General features: G+C 38.6%; 1 protein-coding gene across 1 annotated transcript in view; it reads left to right on the forward strand.

The window, feature by feature from the left end:
• PLD1 (phospholipase D1) overlaps positions 1 to 22,055 on the forward strand; it is a 1,505,857-nt gene that overhangs the window by 341,836 nt on the left and 1,141,966 nt on the right. The window contains exon 2 of the mRNA XM_044070047.1: positions 1,643 to 1,826. Coding sequence (XP_043925982.1) covers positions 1,673 to 1,826 — 154 coding nt within the window. The 5' untranslated portion in view covers positions 1,643 to 1,672. The remainder of the gene's footprint in view (positions 1 to 1,642; positions 1,827 to 22,055) is intronic.

Below are 22,055 nucleotides of genomic sequence, written 5' to 3' on the forward strand. Positions count from 1 at the left end.
ATTTGTCATTTTTTCCTCCTCAGGACAGAGCTGCCTATATTGGAATTGTCCTGCAGAAAGGGGGCAGGTGGTAACCCTGTCAGCTGTGTGCACTGATACTGTTCCTATCTGTAACAAAGGCATTGGAAAGCAGTTTCTTGCCACCATTGCACATGAGTTTATATTAACTGCTGACATCAATACTGACTGCTTATGTAAGACTCTACCTGACAGGAAAAACTAGAGTTCTCTGTCTGCCATGTATCATGCAAGCAGAGACAATTTTCTCTGCTAATTCATGTGAGAAGTTAAAGTAAAAAAGTGATTTTTCCATTATTTCATTCCAAAGCAAGTTTTCTTAAGTATTTACTGGTTTTCTGGTCGTTAAACCATACTAGAGTCCTATATTTAGAAGATATGTAATGGCCGAGTTACATTATAGGAGAGGGGTGGGCCTTTTAGGATTTTTTTGAGATCAAACATCTTATTGGCAGCCTCATATGTAGAAATCTTGTTGTGTAGTGATTTGATTAATTTTATAAAAGCTGTTAGGAGATCACAAGAGTATAAAACCTGGAATAAAAATACATATGCTCACTCACACACACACACACACACACACACACACACACACACACACACACACACACACACACACACACACACAATCTAACTCTAATGTTGCTGCTGGTCTAAGTTATTTGATGTACTGTCGTATGGTTAAGTGAACTGTTATACTGTGTTGAGTTTACCTTAATGATTGGTATCCTGATTAATGGAGGATATATTTGATGAGATTGTCAGTTTTGACAAGTTACCTAGAATTGCTGTCAGTGATTTGCAACCAAATTTGTAAAAGCTCGTAGAATTACAAGATTAAGTCTATGAAAAAATCTTAGCCCATTGGTAAACTGATCTTGTCAGTATGAGTAAGAACATTCTATAGAGGTGGGTAATGAAGCCATATAGGTCCAGAGTATTCCTTATTTTTTGCTTTACATTTTTTATCTCTAATGTTGATGTTTTTTGTAAATTAACAACACAAATGGCCTATTTCTATGTAACTTTGGCTGGTGTGGTGCATTTTCAGTGTTTTTTTGTCTGTAGTTATTCATCTGTCTACTTGAAATTAACCAGATAGGTACACAAAAACCAAAAGTCTCTCCCCTATGTTTAGTTGGTTGGTTTATATGTGTCCCAAGAGAATAAGGATATTAGTGATCTTTCCTTTCTTCTTTTTTTCCCTTTATTTTTATTTATTTCTGTTTTGAAAGAATAAGGAAGTTAATGTGCTTGTGGTCCCAAAGCACAAAGGCAGGTGTTAGTAGGATTCAAACTGACGTCTGCATGCTTGGCAGTTGAGCGCTGTAGCCACTGTGTTTTGTTACAGTATGCCCCGGCTTCTAAGGTTCATTACTAATGCTGCACAACAGTAGTATGTATGAATAAGCTGGAACTGTCAGAATCACTGGCTGGTGAACTCATACCAGTAAAGTCTGTGTAAATCTTCAACAGGCATCAAACAAATCATTCGATGTATGCTTTTTTCTCACAGTGGTAGTTTATAAGATTAGTGTAACAGATTATGCAGTGCTGCTTGGATTCCAGTCATTCTTAAGCATCTGTTTGTGTTAACGTACCTTGTCTTTTTTCTTTTTTGCAGACCCAAGTGTAATCAGTAAAGAAGTCTAACATGTCACAGAGGTCAGACACTAGACTGATCAGTTCATCTCTGAAGGGAGTTGCTACAGACATAAGCCATCATCTAATGGAGAGCTTAGATACAAGTGAGCTCCATTATGACGTGGAGGAGGAAGTGGATGCAGACTTCGATCCCAAAGCACCGGGTAAGTAATGTACACAAATGTTACTGAACAGGATCAACACTGACACGTGTGGACTAGGCCTGTGCTGTTCTGTGGCATGGATAAGATAGGAAAATAGCCAGAAATAACAGTAGGTGGCTGCTGAAGTGTTAATATCTCTTGGGTGAAGTGAAGATGTCCTGTCCATCAACTGTCTTTTATCTGTAATTTCACTGTTTCACATTCCCCTTCTTAAATCTTGTAGATCAAGCTTGTTATCCACTTAGTAGAAAAGTACTGTGCTAAAGAAAGTTCAAACAATTGAAAATAAAGTAAAATCCTTTAATGAAGTCACAGTTATGCTCTTTCTTGTGTAATGTAGTTCAGACTTCAGAACTGACAAGAACTTTGTAATCCACCATTAAATAGCATTCAAGAATTGATGTGGTTTAAAGGTTATGGGCTTTCTGCTTTGTATTATTGGGTCCAGGATTGTTTTCCCATCCAGCCATCCATCTATCTTTGTCTCCAACTTGAAGATCCCCAGTTCATTTAGCCCTCCACCTGGGATATAAACCTTCCATTAATTTAATAGGTTTACTGTTTTTATTACTCTATTCAGCATTGCTACATTTCTTCCCCTTTAAGGGTTCAGAACTGCTCACAGTTCTCCAGCTGTGGCCTGTTGAGGTAAATCAGTAGGCTGGCATGCTTTCCTTTGGAACCCTGCCTCTTTTAGGACGAAACAAATCATTATGTTGACATCAACAGCAGCCTTGTCCTCTACCTCTCTTTTGGTCTAGTTTTCTGGTAATATTCTTAGTCTTTATCCTTGATATCCCCATCTCCCATTTTCCTGTTTTCATTTCAAGTTCCTTTTGTCCCAGATGGCAACTTTGCATTAGTCAGTATTGAGTTTTAGCTGATGCATATTTGCCCATATTACCAGTTCCCTAGATTCCAATTAGTATTCTTCTGCCTTTCACTGTAGACCTGTGCCAGTATGTTTGTGGACAATACCCTGATGTTTACTGTAGTTTCCCTGGTTGCTCTTTACATTTGGTGTATCCTACCTTGTAGGTTGTCCGCAGCTGGCCAGTCTTACAAAGCTGTCCCTTCCCTTACTTAGGGGTTTCATGTGAAGCCCTGTGTCTGGCACCAGGATGTTGTTAATGTAAAGGGTGCATCAGTTAATGCCATCTTCAGATTTTTCTTTCCATACAGTAATATTTGCATCTCTTTACTATGCGTTGTATATCAGTCAACTGAAGTCAGCCCTCTGAGGACAGATAAGTACCCCACAGGAGATTTCTTTGTTAAAGAATATGTCTGATAAAGATTGTAGTACAGAAAAAGAATGTTTCAGAAGCCAGTAAGGGTTTGACTTGTGGTAAACATATTCTGCATAAAGACTACCACTCAATGTCTTTTTTTCCTTCAGACTGGAGCAAGATGTGGACTCCTCTACCCACTACACATAATTTACCTCAAGGTTAGTCGGTCATCACCCATGGTCTCTTCAAGAGTTTGCTGCCAAAAAAAGGACACAAGCCTGGCTCATAGCCACTGCAGCATTATCCTAAGCCTCAAGGCGCCTACCCCTTAATAGGGAGCATTCATAAAAGAGAAGAAAACAAAGGACATCATAGATGACTCAAGGTTTCCAAAGTCCAGTGATTCCACATTAAGAGAAGAGCTTTCACAACTCCTGACTACAGAATTCATCATGGCTGAGGTCTTTGGTGCAATGGGGTAGCAGCTGTCCATGCCTTCATTGCGTCAGGCCTGTCTTCCCAGAATGATATCTCAAACATTCCTTCATCAGCCATAAAGCATTAATCAGTCAAGGTCTGCATTCTGTTAGCTGAAATGGAAGGCAGGATGCCTAGAATATTGGGGTTCCTGATTGTAATATTGAGGTCTTGGTCACTCACCTGAGACTTGGGGTTTCAAAAGTGGTTCTCTTTGGAGTTCTGTGCCCAACATATCCTAAGTCTACGCAGGTACAGCCCAGCTTGAAATGGCCTAGGTAGGGCAGTGCCTCAGTCCAACCCCTTGTTCAGGATTCTATCTGAGACACTGCCTCAGATGACCAAAATCTTGACGTCTTACCTGAAGTATGAAGTTAGTCAGACATACTGTCTGTGTTGGAAGTACCTCCCAGAAAGACACGGATGCCTACCCTGAAGAAGAATATGACTCCTAAGACTGTATGGCTGATGAGTTGTGTTACATAATAAGATTTCCATCATTGACTCACACTCTGAACACTTCTTGTCGTATGCTTTTCTAACTGAAGATGACTTCTTTGGTAATGCTCTTATCGAAATTTAAGAAAACATTCAGTGCGAGTCCAAGGAGTACTCAGCCAAAGATAGAGCCTTTATAGGTTGCTCTGAATTGAGGACCCTCCTGTGCCAAATGTCTTGGAAGTGCATCTCCTAAGACCCGACTCCCATACCCCTTCTCCTAGGAAGCATGAATGTTGGTCAAGGATTAATATGGAATATTTATAGAAATCAGTTTTCTGATCTAAATGTGGTATCTGTGGATCACAGCAGGACAACAGTTTCAGCTCCATCCAGGATTAACATCCCACATAAAGTGAGTAGAGCACTGATTAGATTTGGGAAAAGGGTGAAAGCAACAGCTACCCTGGTATTTAGAGCTTTAAACTGCCAGTCCCCCATGTTATCACCAGACCTTGCTGATAAGTAACAGTGTGGATGAGAATGAAGAAAAAGACCTAAAGCAATAGGCGATGGATCTTTCTGATCTTTCCTTCAATGTGGCCAAGTACTGCACTGATGCTGTTCATGAATTTTGCAGAGCAGTAGACATTGAGTCAGTCATTTGTACACATGCCTGGTTGAAGAATACTCCCTCCCAGACAGCATGAAGTTGGGGATCCATAATATTCTGTTATGTACAAATTGGACATCCTCCACATGGTGTATAACAGCTGGAGGAGAAGGGTAGAACTATCCAATCTTTTAGGCAGATTTTTCCAAACCTTTGCACTGACGTACATTGGGAACTTCCCAGCCATGGCCTGACCTTCCAGTTCAAGAGAATAACCTACCAGGTCTGGAAAAGGGGAAGAAACAAGTGCAAAAGGCATAGAAACAAGGCAAAGCCTGGATGGCCTCTGGGCCACAACCCCTACAGGGATTAGCCACGACTCAGATTGGTTTACCTCTCCTCTCTTAAGCCCACCCGAACCCTAGTTTGCCTTGTACTGTGAGGGAAAATATCACTGTAAGAGAGTATCTGAGGTTGTTAGGGCACATTGCAGAATGGATTTTGCTGGTGTTTTGAGCTCGTCTTCACATGTGAAAGTTTCAGTGATATTAAGGAACAGATAAAGCCAGCACCTGCATCCTTTGGAAACCTTTATTCCCCTGTTGCCGTGTATCAGAAGAAAATTCTCATGGCAAAGCAAGCATTCTGTTTTGACAGGTGTATGCACTTCGAGTTAAAGAACCTGACTATAACACTGACAACAGATGCCTTGGACACAGTTTGGGGAACCCATACAAAGGGCTTAAAGATCCTCAGGGTTTGGCAGGGTAAGAGGGCCTAACACATCATCAGCAAAGAAATTATTGTCAAAATGCTTCACCCAGCAATGCTAAAGGGAATCCTTGCAAGTCCAAAGAAAGTCACAACGCTGTGGTGCATAAACACATAGGGAGGAAACCACTTCTAGCTATGCAGATTAGCAATGCAAGCTGGGAAATGACACAGCAAAAGGGAATCTGTCTTAAAGTAACATGTCACTTCAGACCATAATGTGATAGTAGACGGGATGAGCAGAAAATATACAGACTTGCCTGAATGGATGCTTCTCAAGGGTTCTTTCTAGATCTAATAAGACGATGTGGTGTGAAATAAACAGACCTGTGTGCTTGTTATCTGAACATTCATCTGAGACAGTTATTTTCAAGCCTAGCAGCTCCAGGAAACTGGATTTGATACATGCCTACTCCTTTGATTGGACAGTTGTGTTTCTGTATATATGGCCTCTCATATCCTTAGTGCAGAAGAGGGGAGGCTGAAAATGATCCATATAACCCTTTTTTGGCTAAGACAGCCCTGGCTCTCTCTTCTATTCAACATGGCAAGAGCAAAATCGGAGGTAGTGCCTCACTGAGTTGACGACCTAACTCAGGACAAGGGGTCCCAGGGGACACCATGAGGCTGACAAGACTGCATGACCTCTCACTAATCTCAGGCAGGCACACACATTCAGGGAGCATGCAAGACATCATCTTGTACTAGACCATCTAGAAATGTGGAAAAAGCTCTAATTCTGGTGCCATTCCAGGGATCTAGGGCCCTCATTATTCTAAACCTTCTGGGAAACAATTCTTGAGGAAAGTGTGCATTTTAGGCCTTCTAAAAGACACATGGCTCCACCACGGGATCTTACACATGGCTACGCCACAGGATCTTAATTATGTGCTAGAGAAACTGTCATTGTCCCCTCCTCCAAACTAGCAACTTAAATACCTGTCCAGTTCATCTCTTGAAAAACACTGTTTTTGGTGGCAGTCTCCTCTGCTAGGTGCATTTCAAAATGGCAAGCAGTAATAAGCAGAGGACCCTTCTTAGTGTTCCATCAAGATGAGTGGCCCTTTGTGCCATACCCTCTTTTATGAGTAAATGTCTTCTGCATTGACCCTGAATCAGACCATTTAGCTCCCAGTTTTTTCCCATATTTTCAGAACTCAGAATGAACTTTATATTCTCTAGATGGGCACAGACAGATGAGATTTTATTTGTATAGAATAAAATAATTAAAAAAAGCCAAATATTTGTGTGCTTTGCCAAAGGGAAAGGAGGTAAATCCATGAACAAAAAAAACACAACACAAGCAATTGAGGGACCATATTGCTTTTTGCAGCTAACTCCATGAGAAGCAGGTACTAGGCAATGCTATAACACTCTATTAGAGCTACAGCTGCCACCACAGCATTCCTGATGGATGTTTCTGCTCTGGCCAGCATAGAATACCATGTGACTGCTCTTCTAATGCAGTTCAGCCTCTCACAGCTCATATCTCAGCCTGCTAGACCCAGCTTAAGGCATATCTCACCACTCGCTCCTAGATCTCGTATTAACTAACCAGCCTTCTCTTATCTCATACATCACCATCCATCCACATTCTTTGTGACCACTGCCCTATTACTTTTCATGTCTATCATCCATATGTAAATGTACAACCAAATCTCATTTCTTTCTGACGTAAATCACATAACAGCATTAACAAACTTACTTCTAAGATGGCTGCACACTGAGTAACACCTTAATTTCAACTCTCCCAGTGTGAAAATAGAAGCTCAGAAAAGAAAGCCTGTGAACTTAGCCAGTTATTGAAATTTACCCAAAAAGATTAGTGCACTGCCTGTATGCCAGCAAAAAAGAAATTCAGAGAACCTGAAAGATTGATCACAAAAAGTGAGGAGAAAACACTGACTGAGAAGAATTCTGCAGCTATTCAGCAAAAAGCACAGCAAGCTCCAGCTTTGGTACAAGACATGACTTCCAGTAACCTAGAGGAAAAAATAAGTTAAATGGACTCTGAGCTGATTAAAATAAATAAAACACTGAAGGAGTATATATCAACTCAAATAACAAAAGGATGGAAAAAATGGAAGACACTTTAAACAGATATTCAGAGAGGTGCTAAAACTGCAAAAATCAGATGTTGAAATTAAGAAAAGGCTAACTAAATATGAGACTACTCAAGAAGAGATGTTTAAAAAAATGATAGAATTAGAGGACAGAGCATGTAGGGAAAACCTGAGATTTTCTGCTGTACCAGAGAAGCTGGAAGGAACAGACACAATTAATTTTATGAAAACCATGAAAGTGACTGGACTGGTATTCCACAGCAGGAGTTAATCGAAAGGGCACATTATGTGTATGCACCAATCCTGGCCATGAGAAAGCAACCTAGACCTTTAATAGTAAAGATGCAATCCTACCAACAGAAATAGTTGATTCTGGCAAAATTTTGGCAGAAGGACAAAGTACTAAAAGTGGGAGACAGTACAGTGTTTGTGGAAAATGATTACTTACGGTTTACCAGGCAAAAGAGCAGTAAATGTATTCCAGTGATCGGGGAATATCAAGACGCAGGCTTGAGATTCAAGCTGCTGTATCCAGCTATTTTCAGAATATTCTTTCCTGGAGGGTCAAAATCTTTTTTTTTTTTGATGCAGAACATGCTAAGGAGGAAATACAAAATTTTAAAAAAGGGAGCTGTCAAACAGGAGGAGATTTTGCTCTTTGTTCTTCTTTGTGCCAGTGAAACCTCTTTCAATGTTTCAAAGGAAAATGCTTAAGAAACAGAAAACAGTACAAGAGTTGTCTAGAAGAACATGGAGCACATTGGAAATGAACCAGCAACTGGATTTTGGAGATAGATTAACAGGAAGAAAAACAGCAACCTGGAAGTTGACAAATGTGCGATTACAAAGCATTAATTATATTTGTGACACATGACAGATCAAAACCATTTTGGTTAGACTTTAAATATCTTTGTAAAGCCCTATGGAATGGCAGCTGTATAATTTCTGACTCCCTTATCATTTTCAGAGTTCCTGTTCCTCAAGTCATTCCTAAAAAACAAACATTTTGCTATGGTCTATCCTCTCTATAGCAAGGACAATTGTTACTAAGAATTAGAAATCCCAATCTACTCTTGTCTTTAAAGTTGAGTTTATTCATATCATGAAATACATTTGTAAGAATGAGATTGCTACTGTAAAAGCAAGGACTGACAACACAACCCATCATTTAATTGCTTGGGCAAAATTGTCTAATATGTTAGAGAAATATTCAATGTTATCCTATGTAAATTGCTTTTTTTTTAGTTGTTATGGACATTGTATATAGTTTGTTTTTTCTTGTTACTATACTGTTAAGAAATACAAAGCCACTCTGTGCTGTTGCCACAAAAAAAGTCCACAGGCATGAAATGATCCAAAATATTAGTAAAAACGCAGGTATATTACTCAAACCAGTCAAGACAGTCAAATAGCATAAAAACCATATGAATCAGGTAAAACACAACTGTATTGTATCCAACACAGTCAAGTGCTTTCATCCTGCTCTAGGACTTCTTCAGGACTGTGTTTGCTAAAACCCACTCCCACTTTTATGCTAACAATTAACTAATTTACTTCTGCAGCTCGACATTTACTGCTACTGCACAGTACTGGGCAGCAAAGCTGATGCCCTGCATACCTCTAACACTGTCCCTGTTTCTGATTTAAAGTGATTCCATTTCCACACAGAGTGATAGGAGATGTCAAATCCTTGGGGGAATTTGAAGTGCTGAAGATTAATAGTGAAGGACAAATTCTGCTAGAATGGATAAACACTAAAACTTGGCTTGTGAGAAGAATATCATTTAAGGATTGTGAGTAGGCTGCAGAAAGCAACTGGCTACCTCCTGAAAGAAAGCTATTGTGGTAGCGTGGTACTGCAGCCATATAGCAACAGACAACTGTATTGGTGCATTTTCATTCCAGATTGGTCTGTTCATGCTTGGCAAAAGAGAAGATTTCCTGCAGGTGTTGCACGAGTACTTGTATACAGGTACGAAAGGGTGAAACAAGTGATAACACCATACCTAGCAGATGTCCTTAAACTAAACTTCTTCCCAAGGTGGGTTTGAAAACAATTACCACATTTAAAAGACTGTGAACGAGAACTTAATTTGCCTGACCACGTAGTAAACTGTGACCTGTATTGGGTATTTGTTTGCGCTGTAAAGTGCAGTTGCACTTGCTCCTGGTTCTTTGAAGATCTGAATGGGTTGGCGGTTTTCCCGTTTGTTTGTATCATCGATTTACTTTACCACGGAGTAAGCTGTGATCCACACTGGGTATTTGGTTGCGCAGGTTGCTCCTGGTTCCTAGAAGATCTAAACTGTTTGGCGGTTTCTCTGTTGAACTGCATCATCGAAGAAATAGCTTTTATTCATCTCATTGGGACATAGAACTGGTAAGCAGCATTGGTTGCTAGCTTATTATCACAGTATCTGGACATTTTTTTTCTTGATTTTTCAGAATTTTGCAACAAATGGTATATCTAATGTTTTTTCTGCATGCTTAAATGCTCTCAGTGGAGATGTGAAGTCTTCAGGTGCAGGACATTGAAGGAAGCTGCCCAAGGGATGTTGCAGCTGAACTGAAAAAGACTTGTTGGTCTCATCCACCTACATCTAAATAAACCTACAGTTTATTTCAGGCAAAGGTTTCTGAAAAGTTACACTTCTAAGAGCTGATGTGAGAACTGTGTTTTTAGTGTACTGGTTTTCAACTTTTGTGCATGAGGGGCTTTTTATCAGGGTGTCGTTTGTCTGGGGTAAGTTGGTTTACGAAGCTTTGGGTCCAGTCTGACGCGTTGTATATCCTGATGGGTGCAGACCTAATGGTCGTTTTTGTGATCAGTTTGTGTAATTTTTATCATTATTTTGGGGTCAGTGACTTGTGATTATTGCAGTGGAGTTTTTTTTCACTCTAGCAGAATTGACATATTTGATTACATGCTTTTGTATTTTTGCTTGACAGTTTTTGCTATTTTATATTTAATGTATAACTTGGTACTGGATCTGCTGTAGTTTTTTTTCCTGTGAATTGTTAGGATAGACTGCTTAGGGTACAGTTCTGTTCATGTTGTTTAAGTTAGGTAATCTAAGTGTATCTGAATAGACTATAGAAAAAAAAAAAAAAAAAAACCTTCTACTGTATGCATCTACTATCTTATCTATTTTGACATTGTAACAGTTATTTTATTGTATTCTGTCTGACGTTGTTATTGTATATTTTAAAAGATTTTGTTTATACTGCATATTATTAAAATTAAACTGCACCCTCACTCCATTAAACCCACCATAACTTTCATTCCAATAAACCACAAAACTGCATACTACCTCTCTCCTTCTACACCCATCCACAGTCTTCCAACACAGATAACTCAATCACCATGTCAGCAACACCACACTCCTACAACCATATTATCCCATTACTATTGCCTTCCCTATCCATCTATCTACTTTTTCTCCTTCATTACTACTTATCACCATCCACTTAACACTATGCACTGCATCAAATCCCCCACCCTACCATACACCACAAACTATCCCTTCATACCTCCAAACGCACAACCAATTATCCTTTACCCTTTAATGTTTCAACTCATCTCTCCTATCCATTACACCTCACAATCCAAAAAATACCCCAGCCTCAAACACCACTTCCTAACTGTATTCTACCTTAAAACCATTACCAGCATTGCAGTCCAACTACTACTAGGAGGTGATATCTACCCCAACCCTGGCCCAACGTACAACACTCATACCACACCCAACCCCAACCTCCCATTTAAGCATAAACCCACAGATTTACTCATTCTAAACCTAAACATTCACAGTATCATAAATAAAATAGAACAGTTACATGGAATTATCTCTGTATACAATGCAGACACTATAGTGATTACAGAAACATGGCTTAAACCCCACATTAAAGATAACTTTATTACTCCACCTGGCTTCAACATATTAAGAGTTGATAGACCTCACAGAAAAGGTGGTGGCATTGCCCCTCTTTGCAAATCCAATTTAAAAGTCCACCTCCTTCAAAAAGAAACTCCAGATTTCAACACTGCCGAGACCCTATTCACCAAAATCCTACTAAACCAACGCAAACAACTAAACCTACTCAGCATTTATCTACCATCAGGAGACAACATTAAGACACTAGAATCTATACTCCACTGGGCTTCCCACTCCCTGTCCCAAGAAACTGTACTCCTAGGTGATGTCAACATAGACTGGAACACTATACATTCACCTATAGCCACCAACCACATAAACCTATATAATTTTGTACAACTCCTACACTCACCCACAAGAATTGACAAAACCACCAAACGTGAATCCACCTTAGACTGGATCCTGACTAACCAGCCCAATACTGCCCACCTATCTGGAGTACTGCCGGACTCCCTCAGTGACCATAACCCAACCTTTCTCCTTCGGCACAAAAAATCTACTAACACCCCCGCTCTCTTACAAATCCGTTCCCAAAAAAACCTTCTCCCCAGAACAATTCTCAGAAGCCCTAAAATCCTTTGACTAGGCTCTCATAAAAACCCTTCCCCTGGATAATGCAGTAGAATACTTTAATGCCAAATTCCTAGAGATTTTAAACCAACTAGCCCCACTAAAAACTATAAGATTGCGAAGTAATCCTGCCCCCTGGTTAAACAAAGTCACATCTTACTCAAGACTAGACAAAGCTTGGATAACTTGGCAAAAATACAAAACTCCAGTAACTAGGCAAAGCTTTGCTGAGCTCAGAAATAAAGCAAAAAAGCAGGTTAGGTTGGACAAGAAACACTACTATATTTCCCTGCAAAGTAAACATAACAACAACCCACAGAAATTCTGGGCTGCAGTGAACAACATCCTCCAGCCTGGTAAAGCCACCACACCACCCCCAGATATCACAGGTACTGATCCACACATAGCCTCTAGTTTTAATAACTACTTTACCTCTTCAATACTGAACCTGGTAAGTGCTATATCACCCATTACCCAACATCAACCCTTAAACTACCAGACTAACTCCACCCCCTTCACTTTTAACCCAGTTCCAACTACAACCATTCAAAATCTGTTAGCTAAAGTCAAACCTACCACCCTAGCTGCTGACAGTCTCCCAGCTCAATATCTCCAAATTGCATCCAAGGCCTTCGCCTACCCCATCTCCCTACTCATTAACAGATCTATCTCCTTGCATTCCATTCCTTCATTATGGAAAACCTCATATATCATCCCTCTCCACAAGGGAGGTCCATCTAATGACCTCTCCAACTACCATCCCATTGCTGTCCTATCACCCCTCTCAGAAATTCTAGAAAAATGTATCCACTACCAAATCCTTACCCATCTGTTAACTAACAACCTTCTAACTAAAACCCAACATGGATTCAGACCTTCCCATAGCACCAACACTGCTCTAATTAACTTCTCCAATACCATAAACTCGCATAGGAACCAAGGGAAGCTGGTCTCTGCCACCTTCCTAGACCTATGTAAGGCATTTGATACAGTTTCCCATAGCAAACTCCTCACCTGCCTAGCAGAATTCAAGCTCGATGACTCCACCCTAAAATGGTTCAACAGTTATCTAAACAACCGGTCACAATCTGTCAAATGGGGCAACTCCCTATCCCCCCACTCTCTGTCACATGCAGTGTCCCACAAGGTTCAATCCTTGGTCCCCTTCCCTTCAACATATTTGCAAATAATCTCCATCTAGCTACCACTAAAGCCAACATCGTCCAGTATGCGAATGACACTACTCTAATCTGCTCAGCACCAAACATCCAATTACTACAAAGTAAAGCCCAGGAATCCTTCACTGAGGTAGAGAACTGGCTAAACAACTACCAACTAATACTAAACCCCAAAAAACACAGCTAATACTATTCCACCCAATCAATCACTCCTCCGCCACCTTTACCATCATGTCAACCAATGGAGCCCTCATCATCCCAGTAACTGCGGCCAAACTCTTAGTTATCACTATTGATCAACAACTTACATTCAACAAGCACATATCCCAAACTATCTCCAAAGTCCATAAAAAACTTGGTTGCCTATATCGTTGCATACTATTCCTAACTCCCGAAACTAGAACAATAGCCAGAACTCATCTCTTATCAACAGTACTGTACGCCTCTCCAGTCCTCACCAACATTAACAAAACTAACCTGAACAAACTCTCTGCTACAATAAAATAGCTAGGTCCGCTACCAATAATAGATCACATTCCCACCACTGCCAGTCCCTAATTAAACTGCACTGGTTAGAATTTACAAACCTCCTACGCTACCACCAACTGATCATAGCCCATCAAATTATTTTTCATCCAGAGAAGAGCCCTGCCCTAGCTGACATACTAAACTTTCACAACCCCAAAAGGGAACTACATTCATGTAACAAAAACCTGATTGAAATCAACTCATGCAATAACAGCGCTGGGGTGGCCCTATTCTCTTATGATGTTGCTAAAGTATGGAACACCCTCCCACCTGAACTCAGGCTACAAAGTCACACAAGCACCTTCAAGGGCCTTCTTAAGTTACACCTCTGTGCTAACCCTTTTTGCAACTGCAAAGACCCCCCTTGAAGACCCACTACTCCATATAAGTGACCCACTGTATGCCTCCATTGCATACACTATATACTCACCTATGTATTTTTTTTGTTGTAAATATTGCAAATAGGGGTTCTACTCCTGAGTGTCTTATTGTTTGAGTATCTTATTGTTTTACAAAATTATTCTTGTACCTCTTTGCTTCTCTTACCTTGTATACCAGTTTTTTTATTGTTATCTAAACCATGTATGCACTCTGTTAACTTCCTTGGAGCTTTTCTCCCCAGGACTCCACTGAAAACGGTGAAAAATTGTGTCCAGTTGGATTTATCCTGGTAAAATAATGTTAAAATAAAATAATACAATAAATAATTAATGTTTAAATCCTATTAATGAAATAAATATGTCCCATAGGAGAATTCAGATGATGTTATAAGATGCATTGTTGCAAGGTGTCATAAATGAAGATGTTTACTTTTTTTGGTGAATCAAAACCCTACTATTTCGGTTGTTTTTAGCATATCGAAAGTCCACAAGGACATCAGGGATCCCCCATATAGGTTAATTTTAACTTGTCAGATTAGTTCTACCTATTCTTTAGAGGTTTTGTGGACAGAATAGTAAGGGAGTCCTTGGTTCCTATTGAACATTTGTTAAGGGACTCTCTGGACTTTTTGGGCAGAATCAACCAGGATGTATTTTCAGTGAGTTTCAGTTTCTCTACTGTGGATGTGGTTGACTTGTTCAACTCGATACCGCATGAAACTGAGTTAGAGCTTTTCTATGAAGTATTAGTGGATAAAAACATCAGAGAGATGGTTAAGAAATAAGAATTATTTAGAGGTACTGACAAAGGTTAAAGTATTGCAGAATAGGGGGATTCTCACAGAACAAGAAGAGGAGCAATTGGAGAATGATAAACAGAAATCATACATGAGTTTAGAAAGACTGCTGTTAAGCAGCTCTTTTTTTATAATAACTCCAGAGCACAGAAACTTTTAGCACAATAACTCTGGCAACAGAAAGTAAAAAGGGTTGCCACCAAGCTTAGGAACCTATAACAAGGAAGGTAACCAGAGGTCTTGTGTAAACTAGAAATATTTCAGAAATTGTATGAATCTCTGTAGATAAGAGAAATATGAAAATCACAAAAAGGTATGAATGGAAATGTTTATGGAAGAATTAAGTATGCCATGATTTAGAGGCAGATGAGGCTCAGTTACGTACAGTCAGGATAGGAGGAGATGAGATAAAATGGTGATGTATAACCAATCTACAGGAAAGTTACCATAATAGATGGCATTCCTGTGGACGTTTGGAAACTAGGAGGGAAAAAACTGATACACATCTGGAAGGTTTTGTTTAACAATATTGTAAATGGAGGAGAAACACCAACATCCTGGAAGAAAACTGTGGTGGCTATAACACCTAAAGATGGTAAAGACCCACAGATCCGGCCTTCTGTAAGTCCATTTCAATTCTAAACCATGATTATAGAATATCATCTGCAAATAAAGTCAGCTTTTCTTGACTACCCTGAGTACCTATATGGTAGTCAAGAAAAGCTGACTTTATTTGCCGATGATATTCTATAACTGTTAAAAACAGAAAAGGACATTTCAGTGTTGTGGAACATTTTGAGACCATTTCAAGTCATTCCGGGATACAAAACTGATTAAGATAAAATAAAAGCAGTACCTGTAAATTATGTACCCAGACTCTAATTGGTTCAGCAGTACCCATATTAATGGGGGCATAATAAAATGAAGTAGTTAGAAGTATGGATTAAAAAGACTTCTGTTGTGGCAACTCAGGATATGTGGGAAGAAATTAAACAAAAGATAATACAAAACCTGAGAAATTGGAAGCTCTGTTTTATGGATATGGTTAGCAAGATACAAGAAGTCAAAATGTTTGTAGTCCCTTTTGTTTTATACGCAGGGCAGACATATTTTATCAACCAGGGGAGAAGTTGTGGATAGCAATTAGTAGAGTTGAATGGTTTTATCTGGGAGGTGAAGATGGCGAGTCAAGTGTGATTAATTCTTCCAATAGAGCAATATGGTTTGGGATTACCTGATTTGAAGGGGTATTTCAGAGCTACACAGTTAAGGCTTGTATACATAGCACAAGCAGAAAGCTGTAATTAAAGTAGAAAGGGATGATGATGAAATGGGTGAAGCTCAAGAAACAAGGAGAGGCTGGGATTTTGGATTCATATCCTTAAGGAGAGTAACAATAACCATACAGAATATTATATTCATAAAGTATTCTAAGAACTAAACTCACAAGGAAATGGAGAAAAAAGATTCTGCTGATAGGGATGATTGCAATTAGGGATACAGACAGTAGGCAAGAGAGGGCTGGAATTTACTAGAGAAAACAGTCAACAGAACCAAGGTATTTGGAACAAGTAATTAGAGGGAAAGGTAAAAGAATAGGTGGAGGTCATGAATTTATTTGGACTGCAGGCTAGAAATTGCCTTTCCTGTCAAGGATTGATATCAGAGTATAGGCAAAGAGAACAAAGTAGGGGAATTATAAGCAAAAGATGAGTACTGTTAGAGTTTTTAGTAGAATCTAGAGCAGAAGCTGCTGTTTAAAAAGAGATAATTAGAAGAGCATGTAAAATATTGCATGATAACTGTAAGAATCAATCAGAGGAGGTTAGAAAAGCTTGGGAAGAGAGATTGGATAAAATAACTCTCAAAAAAACAACAGAGGGTTATAAGTATGTCTCCCAAATATGCAACAACATCTGGAAGATTTAGGATCTTTGCTTGGCAGTGTTCACATTGGTATTTTAATGTCCCAAGTAGACTCCAAAGTATTTTACCTCAGGGGATAGCAAATGTTGCAGGTATGACAGGGAAAAGTGAGGTAATTGGGAACATATTTTCTGGGAGTGTAATGAGTTGGCAGACATTTTAAAGATTCTCTGCAGACTGCTCTGTCAGATATGCCAGGTGAGCAAACTGGAGTAACTAGGGAAATATTTTTGAGCTATGATACAGAATCGGAATTGCCTATACATAAGGCCTTGCTTAGTCTGATTATGGTGGCTGTCAAAAAGACAATTATTGAAAATGGAAATCTAAAACAACTGTACTAGAAGTATATAGTAACAGATAAAACAACTGGAAATGGGGTCTTTAGAAAAGGGTAGGAACAAATGACAGAAAAAATGGGAATTGTGGGAACAATACATGCGGAATAAAGTTTTGGAGGAGGAGGAATGAGGTTTAAAAGAAGGCAGGATTTGAATGAGCTTTGTAATGTTTGACAATGACTGGCTAGATTATAAGTGATGCATAATGGTTGCAATTAAAAATACACCAGTATGGTTTGTTTTCATTTATATAAATATATGATTACACAGTCAATGGCATACACAGAATCCAAAGGAGGTGGTGCTGTTATCACTAAAGAAGTAATCGCTTACAACAATATCCAGTTGAAATTACGATGTAATAATCCCAATAGGCAGTAATAGTAGACAATAATGAAGTGCAGCAACAGTCTATAGACCAAAAATATTTAATAAAAGAGTAGCGCTTTCACCCGTAGGCTTTCTCAACTCACAATGGCAACCATTTAAACATGCTATATATATAAGAAAAAATACATTCATTGGTCAGCTAATTTAGCAATCAACCTTGATTAAATAAGGAACAATAATTATTTAAAAACACATAGTGTATATAAATATAACTCGTGCCTATTCAAATAAAAATTGAACATTTCATGTTCTTATACCTATATGTATAGTAAATAGTTTGACATAATTTAATGTATTGCACATAAAAAAGTTATATATATAGACATATACACCTAAAACATATAAGGCAGTTAAAACTATCTAATAAAAGAATTTCATGTTGATAAAATAAATACAGTTCATTTGTTACTGCACACTTTTTTAATTCTCCTTTTTTTGAGAATGGGTTTTATTTGAATCTTGTCATTTAAACCTGGCGACTGATGTGCCCTCAGGCGAATTATCCATCTCAGTTCGCATTCTAAAACAAAATTATCAAAGTCACCTCCCCTAGCACTGGGATGAACCTGCTGTATAACACGAAAGAGGAAATTATGTGTAGTACCTAGCATGTCTTGATGTTTAGCAAGTGCATTATGTTCAGAGTGTTTATTCATATGGTAGACATGCTCCCTAACCCTTTCCCTAAGCAGTCTACTGGTTTTTCCTACATAAAATGATGTACAGGCTGTGCATGTTGCTAAGTATACAAGCCCTCTGCTCATGCAGTCTGTTCCTGTAGCAAACTTAAACTTCTTATGTGTTACCGGATGTTCAAATATATTACTTCTATGTATATACATTGATTACACCTTCTGCAAGGGATAGTGTTAACTTCCAGACCAATAGACTTGGAAGTAGAACAATTGCTAGAGAGTGAGGGGTAGCATAGAATCCTTTTAAGATTCGGTTTATTACAAAAGGTGAACCCTGGTCTCTCACCTACCAGGCTACCCAATTCATCTTCTAAAAGAAGTGTATCCCAATGTTTCAATACACTTGCCCTCAGTGTTTCAAAATCTTTCGTATAATAGGTTAAAAATCTCATTCCTAGATCATTGTTCCTATGGGTAGTATTAATGTTCACATCTTGTTCAGAGAAATAAGGCTGTGCTATAGTCTCTCTCTGTTTATTTACTTTTTCAAGTGTTAAATTAAAAGCTTTCACATCATAACCTCTATCAATGAAATTATTCCCGAGTAACTCTGATTCTAATGTGAACCCTTCCAACGTAGGGTTCAACCTGGATGCCCTTACGATCTGCCCTTTTACCACATTATCAAAGACAAATCTAGGATGCATGCTACTTCTGTGTAAAAGCGAGTTCTTATAGCAAGCCTTCCTATGTATTGAGGTGTTTAAGAGGCCATTAGCTAATCTCTCTATATTCACATCAAGAAATGAAATCTTATCATATGAATAGACAGAGGTAAATTTCAGATAGTCAGAAAGTTCATTCATTTGCATAAGAAAATCCTTCAGTGAATGTTCATCCCCACGCCAAATAAAAAAGAGGTCATCCACGAACCTTCTATAGAAGCCTACATACTTTTTAAAAGTATCCAGTATGAACATGGATTCTTCCTCCCATTGTGCCACAACCAGGTTGGCGTAGCTATTGGCACAAGCTGTGCCCATAGCTACGCCCTCCTTCTGCATATATAAATTATCACCAAACAAGAAAAAGTTGGTAGTAAGTACTGTCTCCAAAAATAAGGTCAGGAGATCAATTCTCTCCTTGTTCATATCTGTGTGTCTCCTTAGATATTCTTGTATTTTATGAACACCATCATCATTAGGGATAACTGTAAATAGACTTACTACATCCATAGTGACTAAAATAAAATGTTCCTTTTCACTCAGGGTCTTGGTATATGTGTATAAATCTATTAAAAACTGTTTGCTGTCTACTAAAATATATTCACTGGCACGAACCAAGGGTCCTAGATACTATTCCAAGTATATAGCAAGTGCCTCAATGACCCATCCCTGGCCTGAAACAATGGGTCTCATAGGTGGATTAATTAATGTTTTGTGAATTTTAGGCAATCCATTAAGTATAGGGATTAACGGATTATCTATCTTAAAGTATTTATAAAGTTCAGTTTCTATATCACCACTTGTTAACAATTCATCAAGCATAATATACACCATATAAACTTTGTCACGTGCAATAGACATATCTATATTATCATAGAATCTGTCATCGCTCAACATATCATTCATATTCTTTACATAATCCACTCTATTCATAAGAACAACCGGTCCCCCTTTATCTGCTGGTCTCACTATTAATGTCTCATCTTTCTTTAAGAGAATCATAGCATTGCGCTGAGCCTTATTTAAATTGTCCTTATAATATGTCCTATTAATAGTTCTAGAACAATTATAGTGCCTATATAAATCATTTTCAACTAGTTTAGAAAAAGTGTCCAATAGTGGATGCAAAATGGGCGTGTATGTGCTATATGGACGAAAAAGAGACGTAGGTAAACGTACATTATTAGTGTTATTAAACTCTAACTTCAGCTGTACATTGCGTACAAATTTCTTTACATCTATAATCATGTCAGTAATATCACCTTTGCTGGCTGGAATAAAACTAAGACCCTTGTTAAGAAGTTGTTTCTCTTCCAAACTTAATTTCCTATCTGATAAATTCACTACTAATGAATTCACATCTTCTCCCACATCTTTTTCAAGGTGGGGCCAACATATTCGCTTTCTTGTAGTTTCCTTTTGTGTCTTCCCCTGCTTATAGATCTCTTTCTTTCCATAGACTGATGTACAGCTATGGGGAAAGGAGCATTAGATTTACTAATTTGTGTTCCAGAATTATTCCTGTGTATTTTCCTCCTTACCACTACCTCCGGTGTTAGGGGTATACTCCTGTTCATTGTTATATTCAGATTACCTAATGAAATGTCCCTCCTATCTATAGCCTCTGTATCATTTGTATTAACTTGAATATTGTCATTGAAATTATTTACAATTGAACCATTACTATCACGTTTAGAAGAAGAAGATACATGACTAATGACATTAGTATCAGAAATAACGTTAACATCATTCAACATTCTATTCTCTGCTTCATTAGTAACAGAAGCTGGCTCCTGTGTATTCTTCGCGTTAAAGGGCGGCCAAACAAAGACCTGATTATTGTTAAAGTCTTTGATGTCCCTATATAGTTTACTCTTTTTCTGCTCAAAGACGCGTTTCTCATATAGAGATACATTGTCCAAAAGTCTCTCTAAAAGTTGCTCAGTTTTGCGCGACTTATACTTCGACAAAATGTTTTTATATTCATCAGTTACTTTACTCCTCAACACATCCTCTTCCTGTTTATGAAAGTTATTTAATAGTCTCATGTAATCAAAACTCAGATTAATATTTAATTGCTGCCACTTGTAAAGTAGTTCAGGGTAAAAGGTACCTGACGTCGGCATCTTGAGTACCCTTAAGCCACGAGGCACCACCTTCCTCTGAATGCATGCTTCGAAGTGCTGTCTTTGAAGTTGTAGTTTCTTAAGCTTAAGAAAATCCATTTCAAGGGTATTTAGATCGTCGGATAACCCCACTGCATCGTCGCTCTCATTATACTCGTCGCCCTGTTCAGACTCATAGTCCCAGAGTAGAAGCATATTATCAGATGCTTCAATACACTCCTGGAAGCGGTTTCTCTTCCGGTTTCCAATACCCTCACCTTCCAGGTTATATGGTAGCTCCACACACGCATTTGCAGTCACCGCCATCCTCCGTTGATGATCGAGAATTAAATGTATATAGAAAAGCAGCAAAAAAACGATCAGCAACAGGAACAGGATTCTAATGCCAATGATAAACCAAACGTAAGAAAACACAGTCAGTGCCATACACAGAATCCAAAGGAGGTTGTGCTGTTATCACTAAAGAAGTAATCGCTTACAACAATATCCAGTTGAAATTACGATGTAATAATCCCAATAGGCAGTAATAGTAGACAATAATGAAGTGCAGCAACAGTCTATAGACCAAAAATATTTAATAAAAGAGTAGCGCTTTCACAAGTTTGCTACGGGAACAGACTGTATGAGCAGAGGGCTTGTATACTTAGCAACATGCACAGCCTGTACATCACCATAACAGCACCACCTCCTTTGGATTCTGTGTATGCCATTGACTGTGTTTTCTTACGTTTGGTTTATCGTTGGCATTAGAATCCTGTTCCTGTTGCTGATCGTTTTTTTGCTGCTTTTCTATAAATATATGATTGCCTATGTAATAACTGATAATTTAATAAAGATGTTTCTTGTTTTAAAAAAAAAATTAATCCATCCTCTCCTCAGTTGACTGGTTTCCAGTTCTGAACTCATTTGACCCTAACACCGCTGCAGAACTGGTTATCACTATAGTGACTGACCTGCAAAATTCCTCCTTCCCAGTAACACAAAGGCTATGCAAACCTAAAACTAATAACTGGTTAATTTGTGAGATTAAAGCTCTTCTCCAACTCTAAGTCAAGGCATAGCATTCTCAAAAGGTGCTTCTTACTATAAGCAGACAGTGCTCCA

This window comes from Protopterus annectens, chromosome 4.part1 (genome assembly GCF_019279795.1).
Source record: "Protopterus annectens isolate FY-2018-M chromosome 4.part1, PAN1.0, whole genome shotgun sequence".
NCBI lineage: Eukaryota > Metazoa > Chordata > Ceratodontiformes > Protopteridae > Protopterus > Protopterus annectens.